This window comes from Eublepharis macularius, chromosome 11, assembly GCF_028583425.1.
Source record: "Eublepharis macularius isolate TG4126 chromosome 11, MPM_Emac_v1.0, whole genome shotgun sequence".
Lineage (NCBI taxonomy): Eukaryota > Metazoa > Chordata > Lepidosauria > Squamata > Eublepharidae > Eublepharis > Eublepharis macularius.
The window spans coordinates 9,843,808-9,858,722 of record NC_072800.1 but is presented as its reverse complement, the minus strand read 5'-3'; the positions used below and the strand labels follow the sequence as shown (position 1 = coordinate 9,858,722).

At 44.0% G+C, this 14,915-nt stretch overlaps 1 protein-coding gene across 1 annotated transcript in view; it reads right to left on the bottom strand.

Annotated features, from left to right (window-relative positions):
* Nucleotides 1–14,915, bottom strand: part of MOCOS (molybdenum cofactor sulfurase) — a 228,390-nt gene that overhangs the window by 26,210 nt on the left and 187,265 nt on the right. The window contains exons 10-12 of the mRNA XM_054991830.1: nucleotides 12,846–12,927; nucleotides 6,333–6,457; nucleotides 2,859–2,964 (exon numbers count right to left, since the gene is read on the bottom strand). Coding sequence (XP_054847805.1) covers nucleotides 2,859–2,964; nucleotides 6,333–6,457; nucleotides 12,846–12,927 — 313 coding nt within the window. The remainder of the gene's footprint in view (nucleotides 1–2,858; nucleotides 2,965–6,332; nucleotides 6,458–12,845; nucleotides 12,928–14,915) is intronic.

The window sequence follows — 14,915 nt, the reverse complement described above, 5'->3', positions numbered from 1 at the left end:
GGTCATATTCAAGCTGCCTTCCATGAAGCTCCAACATGCAAAGTCACTTTCAATGAGCTTAGATCACCACTTACACTCTCAAAGGCTTTCATCAACAATGCCAAAATATTTTTAAGTATTGCTATTAATCTTTTTTATACAGGAGTTGTTATTTGATTCCCATTAGAAATCATCTCCTTTGAAGTTCCATATCCTATCATTAAATAATTTAATTGGTTTGCTTAATCCTTTTCAAGAAGATCATACCACACAAGTTATAGTAAACAGGGCCCAAGCAAGACTTGGGGGTGGGGTGGGGGGAGGCTGGAGCAGGAAATTGGGCACACCATGAATTTCTGTTTTATGCTAGAGCAGGAAAGCCAGTTTTGAATGGATTAACCCATTTTAAAATCCCCTGCTACAAAGAGGCAATGTGGCCCCATCCTCAGACTGAGATATAACTTCAACATCTGGCTATACCTTTGAAATGCTTAAGAAACTATCCCCTTGCCTTAGTGGTCAGAGTTGCCCCCACAATATTCAATGAATATAGTTATGCCATAGGCCCCTTATCTGACTATGTTTCAAGCACTAAAAGAAGAAGGCGGAAGGCGGAAATACGGAAACCAGATCCCGGCCCTGTGGTCAGTGCACAGTGGGAAAAGAGACCTAATAGCGAGCAAGAGAAAAAGGCATCCACAGGAGATTCTGAAGCAACTCAGCAGTCCACAAGTTATGCTAAAGGATAGCTGCAGGGGATCTTGCCAGACTCAGTGGGCAGATCAGAATTCAGGCTAGAACTGAAATTCAGAGTAGGTCCAACTTTCCTTTCTCAGACAGTAAGCTTCCAGGCCTGGGATGTTCAAAAGTAGTGAATTTTCTCTGAAAGGATCGGAACAGAAGATCTCTAGTCCTGCCTGCCTGCTACCTCTTGCTTAGAACATAAGTTGGAGCATCCTTCCAAAGGATGGTTTGAACCGCTGAAAAGGTAAGTTACGTATGGTACAAGGTGGATTAGCCACCTTGTTGCCCAATCACGGGATTGGCATTTATCATGGGATCAGGTATGGTCCTCTAATTGCCTAGAGTCTAAGGGGGGAAATCCATGAACAAAGCCACAAATGCTGAGTAGGCTGAGCTGCGCCATCCCAAGAGAAACCAGCAGACAGGAGGATCCTTGAAATATTAGAGCCTTGGTGCGGCCAAGAATACGGTAGAGAGTACTCAACGATCTTTTTGCTGGGCCCTTCCTAAATCCTTCTACAGCAAGCCAAGGATTTAGAGCACTGGTAGCTGACTTGGACACACAAATAGTCTGGTAGAATTACTAAGTGCATGACTACTATGACTTACAGTGGTTTGGAAAGATGCATCAGACATCTGTTCAGGACTGAATCCTGCAACAGTACTATGCTCTTGCTCAGAACTTCCACAGTTTTTATTCATTTAGCTATTTCCATACTGCTTTTGTCCTTACAGGGGACTCAAGGAGGCTTACAAAGAAGTGGAAAATAAAATGTAGACAAAGAAGAAAATATACAACCCATCTCCAGTTCCTGAGCTGGTCCTGGAACCAGTGAGGTGGGACACTCAGGGACACCACTTTGACCTTGCCCACTGGCTCGTGCCAAGGGCTCATGCTTCTGACCATGCCTGCGGTGATACCCGCAACACAGAGGAAAAGAAGTTCCTAAAATGCAGATCAGCTACTAGGATCACAAGGGTGAATTCTCTCGAGGTGCTGAGTGCAGCCCAAACAATCGGCTGATGTTGGACAAAACTGAACAGCACACCCAATGGCCCCCTACTTCCTTCCAATATGGCAACTTACCATTAAAGCAAAATCTTTGGTGGGGGGGGGGGGGACTTGATATGAGGAGCATCCAGAAGCTCCCCAAAGCAGCAAGTTGTATATGGCAAGGCACAAACAAAAGCGTGACTGTCCCTGATTAGTGTACACTTAATGATTGGCAGTCGAATTTGTGATCTGATTGAAATGCATTGTGATTGAGGTGGTAATGAACTTCCTGTCTGGGCTGGCCCGATCATTAGACGCTATTGCTATGGATCGTGCAGCCTAGCGTACTGGGCTTTGCCTCTTTGTCACTCAAATGTCGTCCCTTCCCTTCCTTTGGTTTGTATTTTGCAATATATACCCTTTGGGCCTCAGCTTTATTGAAACTTGTTGTTACCACATCACACAACACTGAAGGAAATGTGTTAGGAATCACTCAAAGCATCTGGATAGTACCTGAAGGATGAACCCTTATCCTACAAGCTGAACATGAAGCCAGAGACAGAGCCCAAGGAATTAAAAGGTCCCCAAAATTCGGCTGGCATGTGTATTTAATACAAGCAACAATCATTTTAAATAAATAAATAAATGCTTCTTTCTATTCCCAAACAACTCCTTTTGATTTCTATCCCCGTTGCTGTTATGGAGCACATATTTCCCTTAATCCAAAAAACCCAACTACATTACTTTGGAATAGGGGTCAAACTGGCCCCACAGTACAGCAAAAAATAAAGGAAACCTGGTAACCCTCTCAATCGTGACACTAGCTACTAAGAAAAAAATCAGGCCTCAAGAATAAGCATTGATAAATAGGGTTTTGAAAGTCTGCCTGCAGTTTTAAAGAGACTGTTCCAGCGTCTGTGATAGGAGAAAAAATAATCCAGCATCTTTCTGCCAACTTTCCCAATCCAAGAACTGGGGACTGCAGAAGAATATGAGTTTTCCTTACCACGGTCGACAGTCCTCATGTAAATAAGGAAGAAGAAGGGAATTAAGCAGATCCAACAAAAACCGGTCTTGTTCATGAGGAAGGTAAAAACATCAAATTTCAGGAAAAGTGTGATTTTGGAGAGGAAACACTTGCCTTGCGGTGATCTGATCGCTGAGTTGTAAGACACTTGTTCGATTTATCAGGAGATATTGCGCTTCATTCACCAGAGAGAGTGGGGCAGCTGTGGGGGTTGCCTCTCCTGAAATATCCCCAGCATAAGTAGACAGTTAGAAATAGTAAGCAAAATGTGAGGAATCAGATCTTCTCCTGGTGGCCTCTTCACAGTGAAACAGATGTGATGATTTGAGCTACCAGTATAGGGCATACCTTTGCAAATATTCCATGCGTACGCGGTCCTGTTTAAATACCCTTACTCATGAAACAGGTCCATCTGAGCCTAGCATCAGCATGCCAGTGGCCAGCTGCTCAGGCAGGCAGCTGCTGGTATGCTAATGGTACCCATGTGGTAAATGCAAGTAGATGCCAAGGGGCATGTGTGGAACATTTACCCAGGCAAGCATTTGGAGCATGTGCTGGATCAGCCTCTGCTTCTTCCTCTCTCTTGCTCCCTAACCCAGATCAGCCACTCAGTGACACACGACTCTGCATTCTGTTTTCTAACAAGTCCGGTCTGGGATCCCCGGACCCAACTCCCTTTCCCTGCAGCCTGCTATGGGAAATGACATTTTCGAGGTCCACAGGGGTCCAATTTGGGTCAGGAGGACCACGGTGTGAGCCTGCCATTCCTCCTGCACTATTTTCCAAGCCCAAATGGCCCCTGGGGGGGGGAGGTATTTGCCCCATTTTGGAGCCGCACACATGCAGCACATAAGTGGGGCAAAGAACTTCCCCAGACCCAACTAGTTAGAATAGGTAATGTGGAATCTAGACCTGGGAAAGGCAGCGAACAGCTCTTCTTTCCTACACATGTGTCGGAGATGGCAGAGAGGTGATACGATAACTATCTTCAAGTACTTGAAGGGCTGTCATATAGAGGATGGCGCGGAGTTGATTTCCACTGCCCCAGAAGATCAGACCAGAACCAACAGCTTGAAATGGGCAGGGGGTTGGGACTAGATGGTCTGTATGGCCCCTTCCAACTCTATGATTCTATGAAATCAAATCAAAAGAGTTTTTGGCTAAACATTAGGGAGAATCCTGACTGTTAGAGCAGGCCCTCAGTGAAACAGGCTTCCTCTGGAGGTGGTGGGCTCTCCTTCTTTGGAGGTTTTTAAGCAGAGGCTAGATGGCCATCTGACAGCAATGCTGATTCTGTGAGCCTAGTCAGATCATGAGAAGGAGGGCAAGAAGGGCTACATCAGTGCTTAATTCTCGTGGCCCCTTCTTACATGCCCAGGGTAATACCGACCGCCACCTCAGGGTCAGGTAACAAGTTTCCCCAGGCCAGTTTAGCTAGGGATCCTGACAGTGTTTTGCCATCTGAGCATGGATCAAGGGTCACTGGGTGTGTGTGGGGCGGGGGAGGTAGTTGTGAATTTCCTGCATTGTGCAGGGAGTTGGACTAGATGGCCCTGGTGGTCTATGATTCTGTGTAACTGCAACACTCTCCTGCTTTCTCTGACAGTAGGCATGGAGGGAGTGACTTGAGAACCAGGGAGTTCTCACAAAGTGAGCTCGTTGGAGAAATTAGGTAGTTTTAGATTCTGAATTTAATTGTATTATTATAACCCATCCATTAGAGATATTGTATACTTCAAATGTAAAGCAATCTCCCATTTTGGGGCCCTCCAGCTGAGTCCACGAGCAGGGATGCTGGGCTCTTGCTGCAAAGCAGCCCCCTTTCTTTGCATACCCTTTCCCAGTATTTATGTTCTAACTCCATCCACTCTGCACTTGCTCTCCTAATTCATTTCTTAATCATCTTGCATTGCCCATCTAAGTAATTTGTCATCTGCTCATCCACTTCTTGTGCTCATGCCTACTCACACAACTACTTCTCTTGGGAAATCGGAGCCCAACTGGGTCACTTCCCTTAGCATCGTTTGACTCTAGGTTTGTCTCCACTGCAAATCCAGAAGCCCAAGAGAGTTTTGGTGCATTCTGTCCCTCTACTCTCCCCACTGCCTACTGCCCCTCAATGAACTGGTTATTCTCTGCTCCCATTGTGCACTTTCAGTGATGGGAAACAAGAGAGAAGAAACAAACAGGAATTTAGTGGCATCTTACGACTTCCAGAATCCTATTTATTTCTGCCACAAGAGACACACACAGCTACCAAGGGCGAAGCAGCAGCAGTCTCCCCTGGTCGAAGCGCTGCTATGCAGAGGAAAGTGGTGAGTGGCCCCTTCCGGCAGGGATGCCTGTTCCTTCCTGTCCCCTAACTTTTCTCTTGCTTCACATGAAATGTTTGGAAGCTATTTTTGTTACCTAGTTAACTGCATTTATTGTGTTTACTGTATTATTATTTTTTAATTTTTATAATCCACCTTGAGTCTTTGTTAGAAAGGTGGACTATAAATGAAATAAATAAATACCATACAAACATATTATTTTATGCACGTATCTTAATTTTTCTTACATGGGGTTCCTGGAGGACTACTATCCAGGCACAGACCAAGCCCACACCAACTTAGGGTATTTTTATATATGTGCTAAACAACAGTTTGACTGGGAGAAACCCCAACTCTACTAGTTTTTGAACATGTGCCCCGAAGCATACCTTAAAAGGGGGAGAGGATTGGCTCCCACACATGCATGGAGGCAGGAGCAGCATCTTCATTCTCTCCTTTAACTATCACATGGGTCCTAGGGGGAGGGATGTTTATCTTGATGCCAGTTCTACACGTCTGCCCAGTGTAACTAGGTGATATGGGCAGATCCTCGACAGGTGCATGGAACTGGCTATAAGACAAACAGTCCTCCCTGCCCCCCGCCCCCCATGGTCCTCCTCTGCTAGTTAAAATGTGCAGAGTGGAAAGGAGGGAATTAAGACGCCCCTCCTGCCTCCCTGTACATGCAGGAGCTGATTTGCCCTGCCCCTCTTTTAAAAGTAAGCTTCTGGTTACAACTGACTTTTAACGTCAGTTGAGTTGGAGTTTCCCCCAATCAAACTCCTGTTTAACACACATGTAAAAAGACCTTTAGCGTCAACAAAACTACAGCATCATGTGCTCTCAGATCTGTTACTGAACCACTTTGCACATTTTGTAATGAAGTATTATACAAACATCAACATTCAATTTTTTTTATTTTCAAAAAGACAAAGTATTAAGGTGTTTTCAGATATTGTTTTAGTTGTTTGGGGTTAATAATATGTTCAATATGAATATAATTTCAGTGATCCTTCGTGGATCCAATTTAGGGTTACATGTTGTGGAATACTAAAGAAGAGAGCCACATATAAAATGTAGAATTTTCCCCAGACCTTGCACAGGCAGAGCAGAATCAAAAGCCTGCCTTCTGCATATCTATTTTGCAATTCCCGTGCAATCCATCTCACTGGGGCAATTTTGATTTTCATCTAAAACACAGCATATAAGTCATGCTGACATTTCTAATTTGCAATGCCAGGTTATCCATTTCCTAATAGCTGTGCAAAATATATACCCTTTTCATGCTTCTGATTTGCATTTCTTTTGAAGTCCGAACTCTGCCTGATCAGGTAGCACTGTCGGCCAAGAAACTCCGAAAACCAACCTGCCAATCGTTCTCCACAACTATATGTCTGAACTCTGCAAGGGAAAAGAAAAAGAGGAAATGGGGTATAGCAATCTGTTATGTCAGCTGAGAGGCAATGTATAATTAAACATCTCTTACACTCGCTACCACAGTTAAATTTTAACCTACGATGTGAGTTCATACATTAACGGCTTCACTCCCAACATTTGGAATTGTTCTGTTTATCATGAGTATTATTTGTTCCCGTTTATATAGCATTTTAATGTACAACAGGCTGTATTACATGTATCATTTGCTTAGCCCTTCTCTCTCCACCCCCTCCCCTGCAGAGAGGCTTAGAATCCTCAGCAATGTTGGTTACAAGTTGCCTAGCAACCCCCCAAATGGCCACTGAGATCTCACAATATAGTCTTGTGAGATCTGAGTGGCACACTATAATGTGGAACCAATTTACCAGTTTATGAAGGAATCTGAACTATAATGGTAGGAAAAGAGGAATTTTCTGTTTGCAATGAACCCCCAAACACCTGTTTGAAGTCTTGTAACATTCTAATGGGTAACCCATTCTAATGGGTAAACTAGAAGACTACGGACTGGACTATAGGACAGTGCGGTGGATAGGGAACTGGTTAGAGGACTGCACCCAAAGAGTGGTGGTCAATGGCGTTTCATCAGTTTGGAGGGAGGTGTCCAGTGGGGAGCCACAGGGCTCGGTTTTGGGCCCGGTACTTTTCAATATTTTTATCAGTGATCTGGATGAAGGGGTAAATGGGCTACTCATTAAATTTGCTGATGATCCCAAATTGCGAGGAGTGGCAAACACCCAAGAAGATAGAATTAAAATTCAACAAGACCCGAATACTCTGGAGAAGTGGGCAGTTGTGAACAGGATGCAATTCAATATAGATAAATGCACAGTATTACATCTGGGCCACGAAAATGTGAAGCACAAATACAGGAATCTGGGATACACTTCTGGGTAGTAGCGTATGTGAAAGAGATATTGGGGTAAGAGCGGACTGTAAACTAAATATGAGCAGTCAGTGTGATGTGGTGGCAAAAAAAGCAAACTCAGTCTTGGGTTGTATCAAAAGGGCCATAGCGTTGAAATCCCAGGAGGTCATAGCCCTTCTCTATACTGCCTTGGTCAGGCCGCACCTGGAGTACTGTGTGCAGTTCTGGAGGCCTCACTTCAAAAAGGATGTGGACAAAATGGAGAGGGTGCAGAAGAAAGCAACGAGAATGATCAGGGGTCTAGAGTAGAGATGGGCACAAACCAAAATTTGTGATGAACCAGGCCGGTTTGTGGTTCACGAACCAGTGGTTCGTCAGATCCCATTTCTGACAAACCACCATGAAGTTTAGGCTGATTTGTTTGGTTCATTTTTTGGTTCATCACTGCAAACAGCCTGGTGCCGATCAATTAGTTTCCTAGATAACAGAGGATGGACTTCCTCCAGACCTTCTGCTGACCTGGAAGTGACCTGCTGCTGGCCCAGAAGTGATGATTTCATCAGATTGGAGGGAGGTGTCCAGTGGGGTGCCGCAGGGCTCGGTTTTGGGCTCGGTACTTTTCAATATTTTTATCAAGGATCTGGATGAAGGAGTGGAAGGGCTGCTCATTAAATTTGCTGATGATACCAAATTGGGAGCGGTAGCAAACACCCAAGAAGATAGAATTAAAATTCAACAAGACCTGAATACTCTGGAGAAGTGGGCAGCTGTGAATAGGATGCAATTCAACAAAGACAAGTGCACAGTATTACATCTGGGCCACAAAAATGAGAAGCACAAATACTGGATGGGGGATACACTTCTGGGCAGTAGTATATGTGAAAGGGATCTTGGGGTAAGAGTGGACTGTAAACTGAATATGAGCAGTCAGTGTGATGCGGTGCCAAAAAAGGCTAATTCAATCCTGGGTTGTATCAAAGGGGCCATAGCGTCGAAATCGCAGGAGGTTATAGCCCCTCTCTATACTGCCTTGGTCAGGCCACACCTGGAGTATTGTGTGCAGTTCTGGAGGCTTACTTCAAAAAGGATGTGGCCAAAATCGAGAGGGTGCAGAGGAGAGCGACAAGAATGATCAGGGGTCTGGAGACTGAGCCCTACGAGGAAAGGCTGAGGGCCTTGGGAATGTTTAGTTTGGAGAAGAGGAGGTTGAGGGGGGACATGATTGCTCTCTTTAAATATTTGAAAGGCTGTCATTTGGAGGAGGGCAAAGAGCTGTTCCAGTTGGTAGCAGAGGGTAGGACGCGAAGCAATGGGCTAAAACTACATGCACAAAGGTACCGGCTGGATATCAGGAAAAACTTTTTCATGGTCAGAGTAGTTCAAAAGTGGAATCAGCTGCCTAGGGAGGTGGTGAGCTCCCCTTCACTGGCAGTTTTCGAGAAGAGGCTGGATGAATACTTGTCAGAGATGCTTTAGGCTGATCCTGCACTGGGCAGGGGGTTGGACTAGATGGTCTGTATGGCCCCTTCCAACTCTATGATTCTATGATTTTCTGACCTGGATGTGACATTTTCACGAACTGAATGAACCGGTTCGCAAACCGGGGTCAGATTTGTTGTGAAAGTTCATAATTCATAAAATTTGACGAACGATGAACCACATGGTTCATTTTTTTCCCAGTTTGTGCCCATCTCTAGTCTGGAGACTGAGCCCTACGAGGAAAAGCTGAGGGCCTTGGGAATGTTTAGTTTGGAGAAGAGGATATTGAGGCGGGACATGATTGCTCTCTTTAAATATTTGAAAGGCTGTCATTTGGAGGAGGGCAAGGAGCTGTTCCAGTTGGCAACAGAGGATAGGACCTGAAGCAACAGGCTTAAATTACATGCAGAAAGGTACTGGCTGGATATTAGGAAAACTTTTTCATGGGTAGAGTAGTTCAAAGGTGGAATCAGCTGCCTAGGGAGGTGGTGAGCTCCCCTTCACTGGCAGTTTTCAAGAAGAGGCTGGACAAATATTTGTCAGAGATGCTTTAGGCTCATCCTGCACTGGGCAGGGGGTTGGACTAGAAGGTCTGTATGGCCCCTTCCAACTCTGCGATTCTGTGTGATTCTGTGATTCCCCTAGGGAATGTGGATTTAAATTAATTACCAACCTTCCTTAAGTTTGAGATATCACATTTGGCAGTCTTCTGAGAGGTGTTTGTCAAATATAAATGACTGGAGCTATAAAATATGAAGCGTTTTGGTAATTACGTGAACCTTAGTGAAGGCCAAATAAACCATGAGGTTATTTGTTTATTTATTTCATTGATACACTGCCTTTCTGGGGAACCTCAAAGCAGCTTACATTGTTCTCCTTCATTTTATATATGTTGTTATTTGTTATAATTAAGTGCCTGTAAATTTGTACTTTGTTTTGCACTAATAATTACATTTTGTTCTCCTCTCCCATCCTGAGAATTCATACACTTATTTCTTTTTCTTTTAAATGGGCTCTGTTTTGCTCCCTATCTCTACAGAAACTATAAAAATGCTCTGTCAGGTTACCCTTCCTTCCTCATTTAAATCGGAATTGGTGGTGGCTCTGCCAAACTTTAAGGATTGGATCACTTTAGTTTTTGTTCTTTGGAAGCCATCACAGTCTCTTTCTGAGTCTGACAGAAGAATGGTAACTTGCCAGGATTGGTACTCTTTCTTGTGACGGTCGTGGGCAGCACCAAAAAGGGGCTTACTACACTGGGCCAGGTGGACTTGTAAGGTCAGTACAAGCAAAAGAAGCATGCTCTGTAGAAAGGCTCCCACACCAGAGTTTGTAAAAGAGATCACACAATAGGAGCAGTGAGTCAGGCTTGTGAGAAGGCCCTGGCACTTCAGCTGGGGTGAGTGAAGAGCTCCCCCCAGGTGCCTAGACAGGAAAGCTTATGTAAGTTGGGAGTCTTAGATCTTTGTTTATCTGTGGTGTGATGCCCTGCAAATGACTGACATACAAATTTTGGGAGACAGATGGCATACTAATTCTTGCGATCTAATTTGTGACAGTGTATTAAGATGCTCTCTCCACAATTGTAACAGCCCAAATACCTTTGGACATGTAGCATGTACAGCAGTTAATGATCACTGTGGGGCTTAGAAAAAAGTTCATAGCACCATTACAGTTGTCAATAATCAAGTATATGAGGACCAATTCTAAGTCTAAATTGTCTTAAAGCTGTTTATATCCTGTTTCTTCAGTTTGCCTCTTGAGATGGGAAAACCTATCTTAAAATTCAAGAAACCAGTCTGTGTAATATGCAAACCAGGAGATAACAAAAAGTAGCTGCTTGCACAGATAGTTTCAGGTTGGTAGCCGTGTGGGTTTGGAGTAGAAGAGTGAGATTTGTGTCCAGTAGCACCTTAAACACCAACAAGATCTTCAAAGCTTCCTTTGGGAGCTTTGATTCACAAAAGCTTATACACCCTTGAAATCTTGTTGGTCTTTAAGGTGCTATTGGACTCGAACTTTGCTCTTTGGTAATATCATTTGTGACATGGCTGCAACAAATAATTTGAAGCAGGCTTTAATGTGCATGCACTTGGGCAGATGCAGACCAGAGTGCATAAATGGGAGCTCTGCACATGAGCCTCCAGCCTGAGCCCTTTAATAAAATCCTGTCAATCAACAAGGAAAATAGCGGGCAGGATTCATTCCACTCTTTCTTTCCCTACCAAATAGCCAATCAGCAACAGTCCAGGATTTATTTTTATTTATTGAAAGGGATCTGTGCATGGACACCCCCCACCCCCACCCCACTTGTTCTGCAAGAGTCATGTTGGATTGTGGCCCTGGAGAATGGTTATTTTCTTTCTAAATCAAATCAGCCGTTAATCCTACACTGATAAGACAGGATTTATTCATTTATTTTCTAAACTATTGTTTTAAAAAAAACCTACATTGTTCATTGAACAGTTGTTTTCCTTTAAAAAATGTACAATATAAAATTCAAAAAGAATATCCACAAATATGACTTCTATAACTTTCAAGAGAATCTCTCTTCACCTAGGGGCGGGAGGCACAAAAAAACCCTGAAGTGGGGAGAAGAACAAAAGGGACAGGGAACCTCAACTTTAAACTAATGTTACCCAACAGGCTGTCCTTTTTCACTCATTGGCTTTTCATCCTTTTTCATTTTATCAAATTTCTACCCCACCCTCCCCGTGAATGGGCTGTTACAATTCCCGGGCCAAAATCTCTGCATTTACTAGATTACTCAAACAAATCTGTGTGGGAGGCCCCTGTTCCCCTGGCAGGCACCTTCTCAGCCTCTCCTTTTTAACCTTCCATGATCATGGAGAGCCAGCACTGACAGCTCTTCTGCCTAAAGGGGCTGGGAAATCCTGTGATCAAATGGAAGGGGAAATCCACTAAAAGGCTGAAGTCATCATGACCCCAAAGATAGTGGGGACTAGAGAGTGTTCCGGTAGCCTTCCAGAGCTGGGAGGATCAACCCTTCCCTACGTTTCCTGAGACATGTCCAGAGGTCCTTCAAGGTCCTTTCAAAGTCCTTCTGTAGCATCCCAACCCCATTTACCCATTCTGACGTACATGTTCCTTAAGTATTACTTTACATTTGTCAGCATTACATTTTATTTGGCACATCAGCACATTTATAAAACAGGCTCATGATTTTGTTTTCCTCCAGATACTACCGGCTGTAAAGCTGCGTGTTCACTATTTTGTCATGAACAAATTTAGCTCTAGTGCTGTACAGCTGGTCCCACTGGCTGGGTAATTTATAGAGTGAGAAACAAGGACAGAGTCTGAATATTGATCCCCTGGGGATCAAATGCCACTTGCATTTGTAGTGAGTCAAGAAGAAGCACAGAGGGATGCTGAAGGTAAAATTACTGATTAAAACAAAGGCAGTTAGATCTGGCTTGTCGTAACAGCGTTTTCAATTTTGGGCAGGGTCTTCTCGTTGTGTCTGTTTGTGTACCGTTTACTGCAGCAGATTTCACTTCTGACTGAGAAACCACTAAGGGGTTGTTTAGAGTTTAGACTCTCCAGAACTGGAGCTTGCAGCAGTTCTTGATCGGGAGACCAGAGTGATGTAGGCAGGGGGGAGGCATTAACTTGTGTACCCCACCCAGGTCTAGCCCAGTGAAGGAACTGCAGGGAGACTGTAACCAGGAAGCCCCTTCACCCCGTGCCAGAGAAGGCCAGGAAGCGTCCCCTCACTTCTGTAAAAGCCTCAGTATCAATTTATAATGAAATCTGTGTAACAATGAATAGACTGCCATAGCATAAAAGGGGGGAAAGACCGCAGCGTTTGCTTTTGTACGTGCTACATTTTTATATGTATCTGTTCAGTTTCCACTATACCACTGGGCATGCATTTGCTGTGATGGTGCTTTCGTAATTAAAATTTACCTCGAATTTACAAGAGAAGGCACCTCCCCCTTTTAAAAAAGACGAATCCAGATTGTGATTTCCCTCCCTTTCTCCTCTTACCTGTGTGAGCAGACTTTGCTGTGGCAGACAGGAGTCTGACTTCCACTGTCTTCTTCTAAAGATACAGAAATTGGATCCATCCCTACATAGAAAGGTACAGAAAAGGTTTCAGCAAAGTAGACATGCCTGTGGTATGAATAAGAGTTACATTTACATCTTACTCCAGAAAGGGCAAGCCAAGCGCTGGAGACGGATTTCTGCAAACAAAGCCCCACTGTAGCTTTTCTATTGAGCAGGATTGAACAGAATTATGGTAAAAAGCCAGTTCTAAAAGGCACACAATAGCACCATTAATACTGAGCAGGATTCTGCACCCAGCCCTCAGGACTTCTTGATGCATCGGGACCACGAGCAGGATCACAAGCAGAGCTGACCTTGTTGGGGAGTGGTTGGAAATAAAAATTCCATCACATATTGATCTAATGAAGTGGAACTGTAACCAAGAAAACTCATACTGAAATAAATGTTGTTGTTTAACCCATCAACAATAAATATTGTTGATTCTGGGGAATGATTTGCCCATCCAATTCCCCTAACAGGAGAGAAAACAACACTGCCTGCCTCTAAAAGATTCTTGTATACTGCAGCCCATTCCCCTGCACAAGAATTTCTGGATTCTGATATCCACGTTTCACAGCAATTTTTCAAGCCATATACACAGATCTGGTACAGCTACAACACCAACTTCCTGAAAACCTTGGTCTGCCAATTGACAACCAACCTTCAGAACTGGCCCTTTCTCCTCCGCTGGAGCAAATACGCCCCCTTTTATCGACATTAACTGTAGTTTAGCGTGTCATGTACATGGATTGAACTTGGGACCTTCTGCATGCCAAACAGAGTCTCTAGTACCACAGAGTCATTGCCCCTTCCCAAAGCTGCACGGCCACCTTCTGCCACAACATACTAGGTTTGAATCCCCACTCTGCCATGAAAGCTTGCTGGGTGCCCTTGGGCCAGTCACAAGTTCTCAGCCTAACCTACTTCGTCGGATTGTTTGTGAAGATAAAATGAAGAAAGGGGAGAATGTTGTAAGCTACTTTGGGTTCCCACAGAGAAGAAAACAAGGGTGTAAACACTGGTGGTAGTGATGGTGATGACGACGACAGGTTTGGAAACCCATTTTGATTCATTGTTGCAAACTGTGATGTATGAAGGAGCCAAGCTTAGCATCAAGATCCCCCGTAACATCCATTGTGGGGAGGAAGAGATGAGGTTGCTCTGAAGAAGGGAAGAGGAAGCCCGCCTCCCTCTGGGCGGCTCCTAGCTAACAATGTTACAGTTGGTAGAGAACCTGTACCAGATCATTTTTGTAGAGAATTATAGATATATATATAGATAGATATATATATTGCCTGCAGGTGGCTCCAGATGATAATTAAACAATGATCCAGCAACAGTTTATATGACCTTGATCCCCAAAGCACGTTTGGCAATATAAGATTTCAGCTTTTAGAAACTTGATTCCCTGAGTATCTCATACATGGGGGTTGGCATAAATGTACTGCAGCCGCCACGGCTGCAGCCTCTGAGAGATCGCCTGATCACAGCTCAGCCTCCTCTGATCAACGAGAATATGGGCTGCAGGCAGCAGAGGATAGAAATGGATGTAATAAACACACATTCAAAGACAGGAAATAGAAATGCTCGGTATTCGGGGAAGGAGATAAGTTTGGGGGTGGGAATCACTAGAGAAGATCAGAAGCCTGTAGAAGGCCAAGAATAAAGTATTTTAACATTTATGCAGATATTTCCTCAGAGTTCAACAGAATGAAAAAAAAAATCAGCTCCAACAACATCAGCTATAATTTCCCCATCTGGAATAAAACAAACTGAGGGAATGTAAATGCTGTATTGGTTAATGAGTGTTTGGAGGGGGGATGTGAATGGATTGGGGATGTTGCTAACTGAAAAGAATCTTAAGGGGCACATTTTTAACCATTTTGAGAAAAGGATTTGGCACAATAAAGGCATCTCTGTTGACTTCTAAGAGTTTAACAGCACTGTGCTAAGGCTGTTGTTGAACATCCTAGGAGGGCAATGAAGCCTGAATGCCCGCAAAACCTCAAG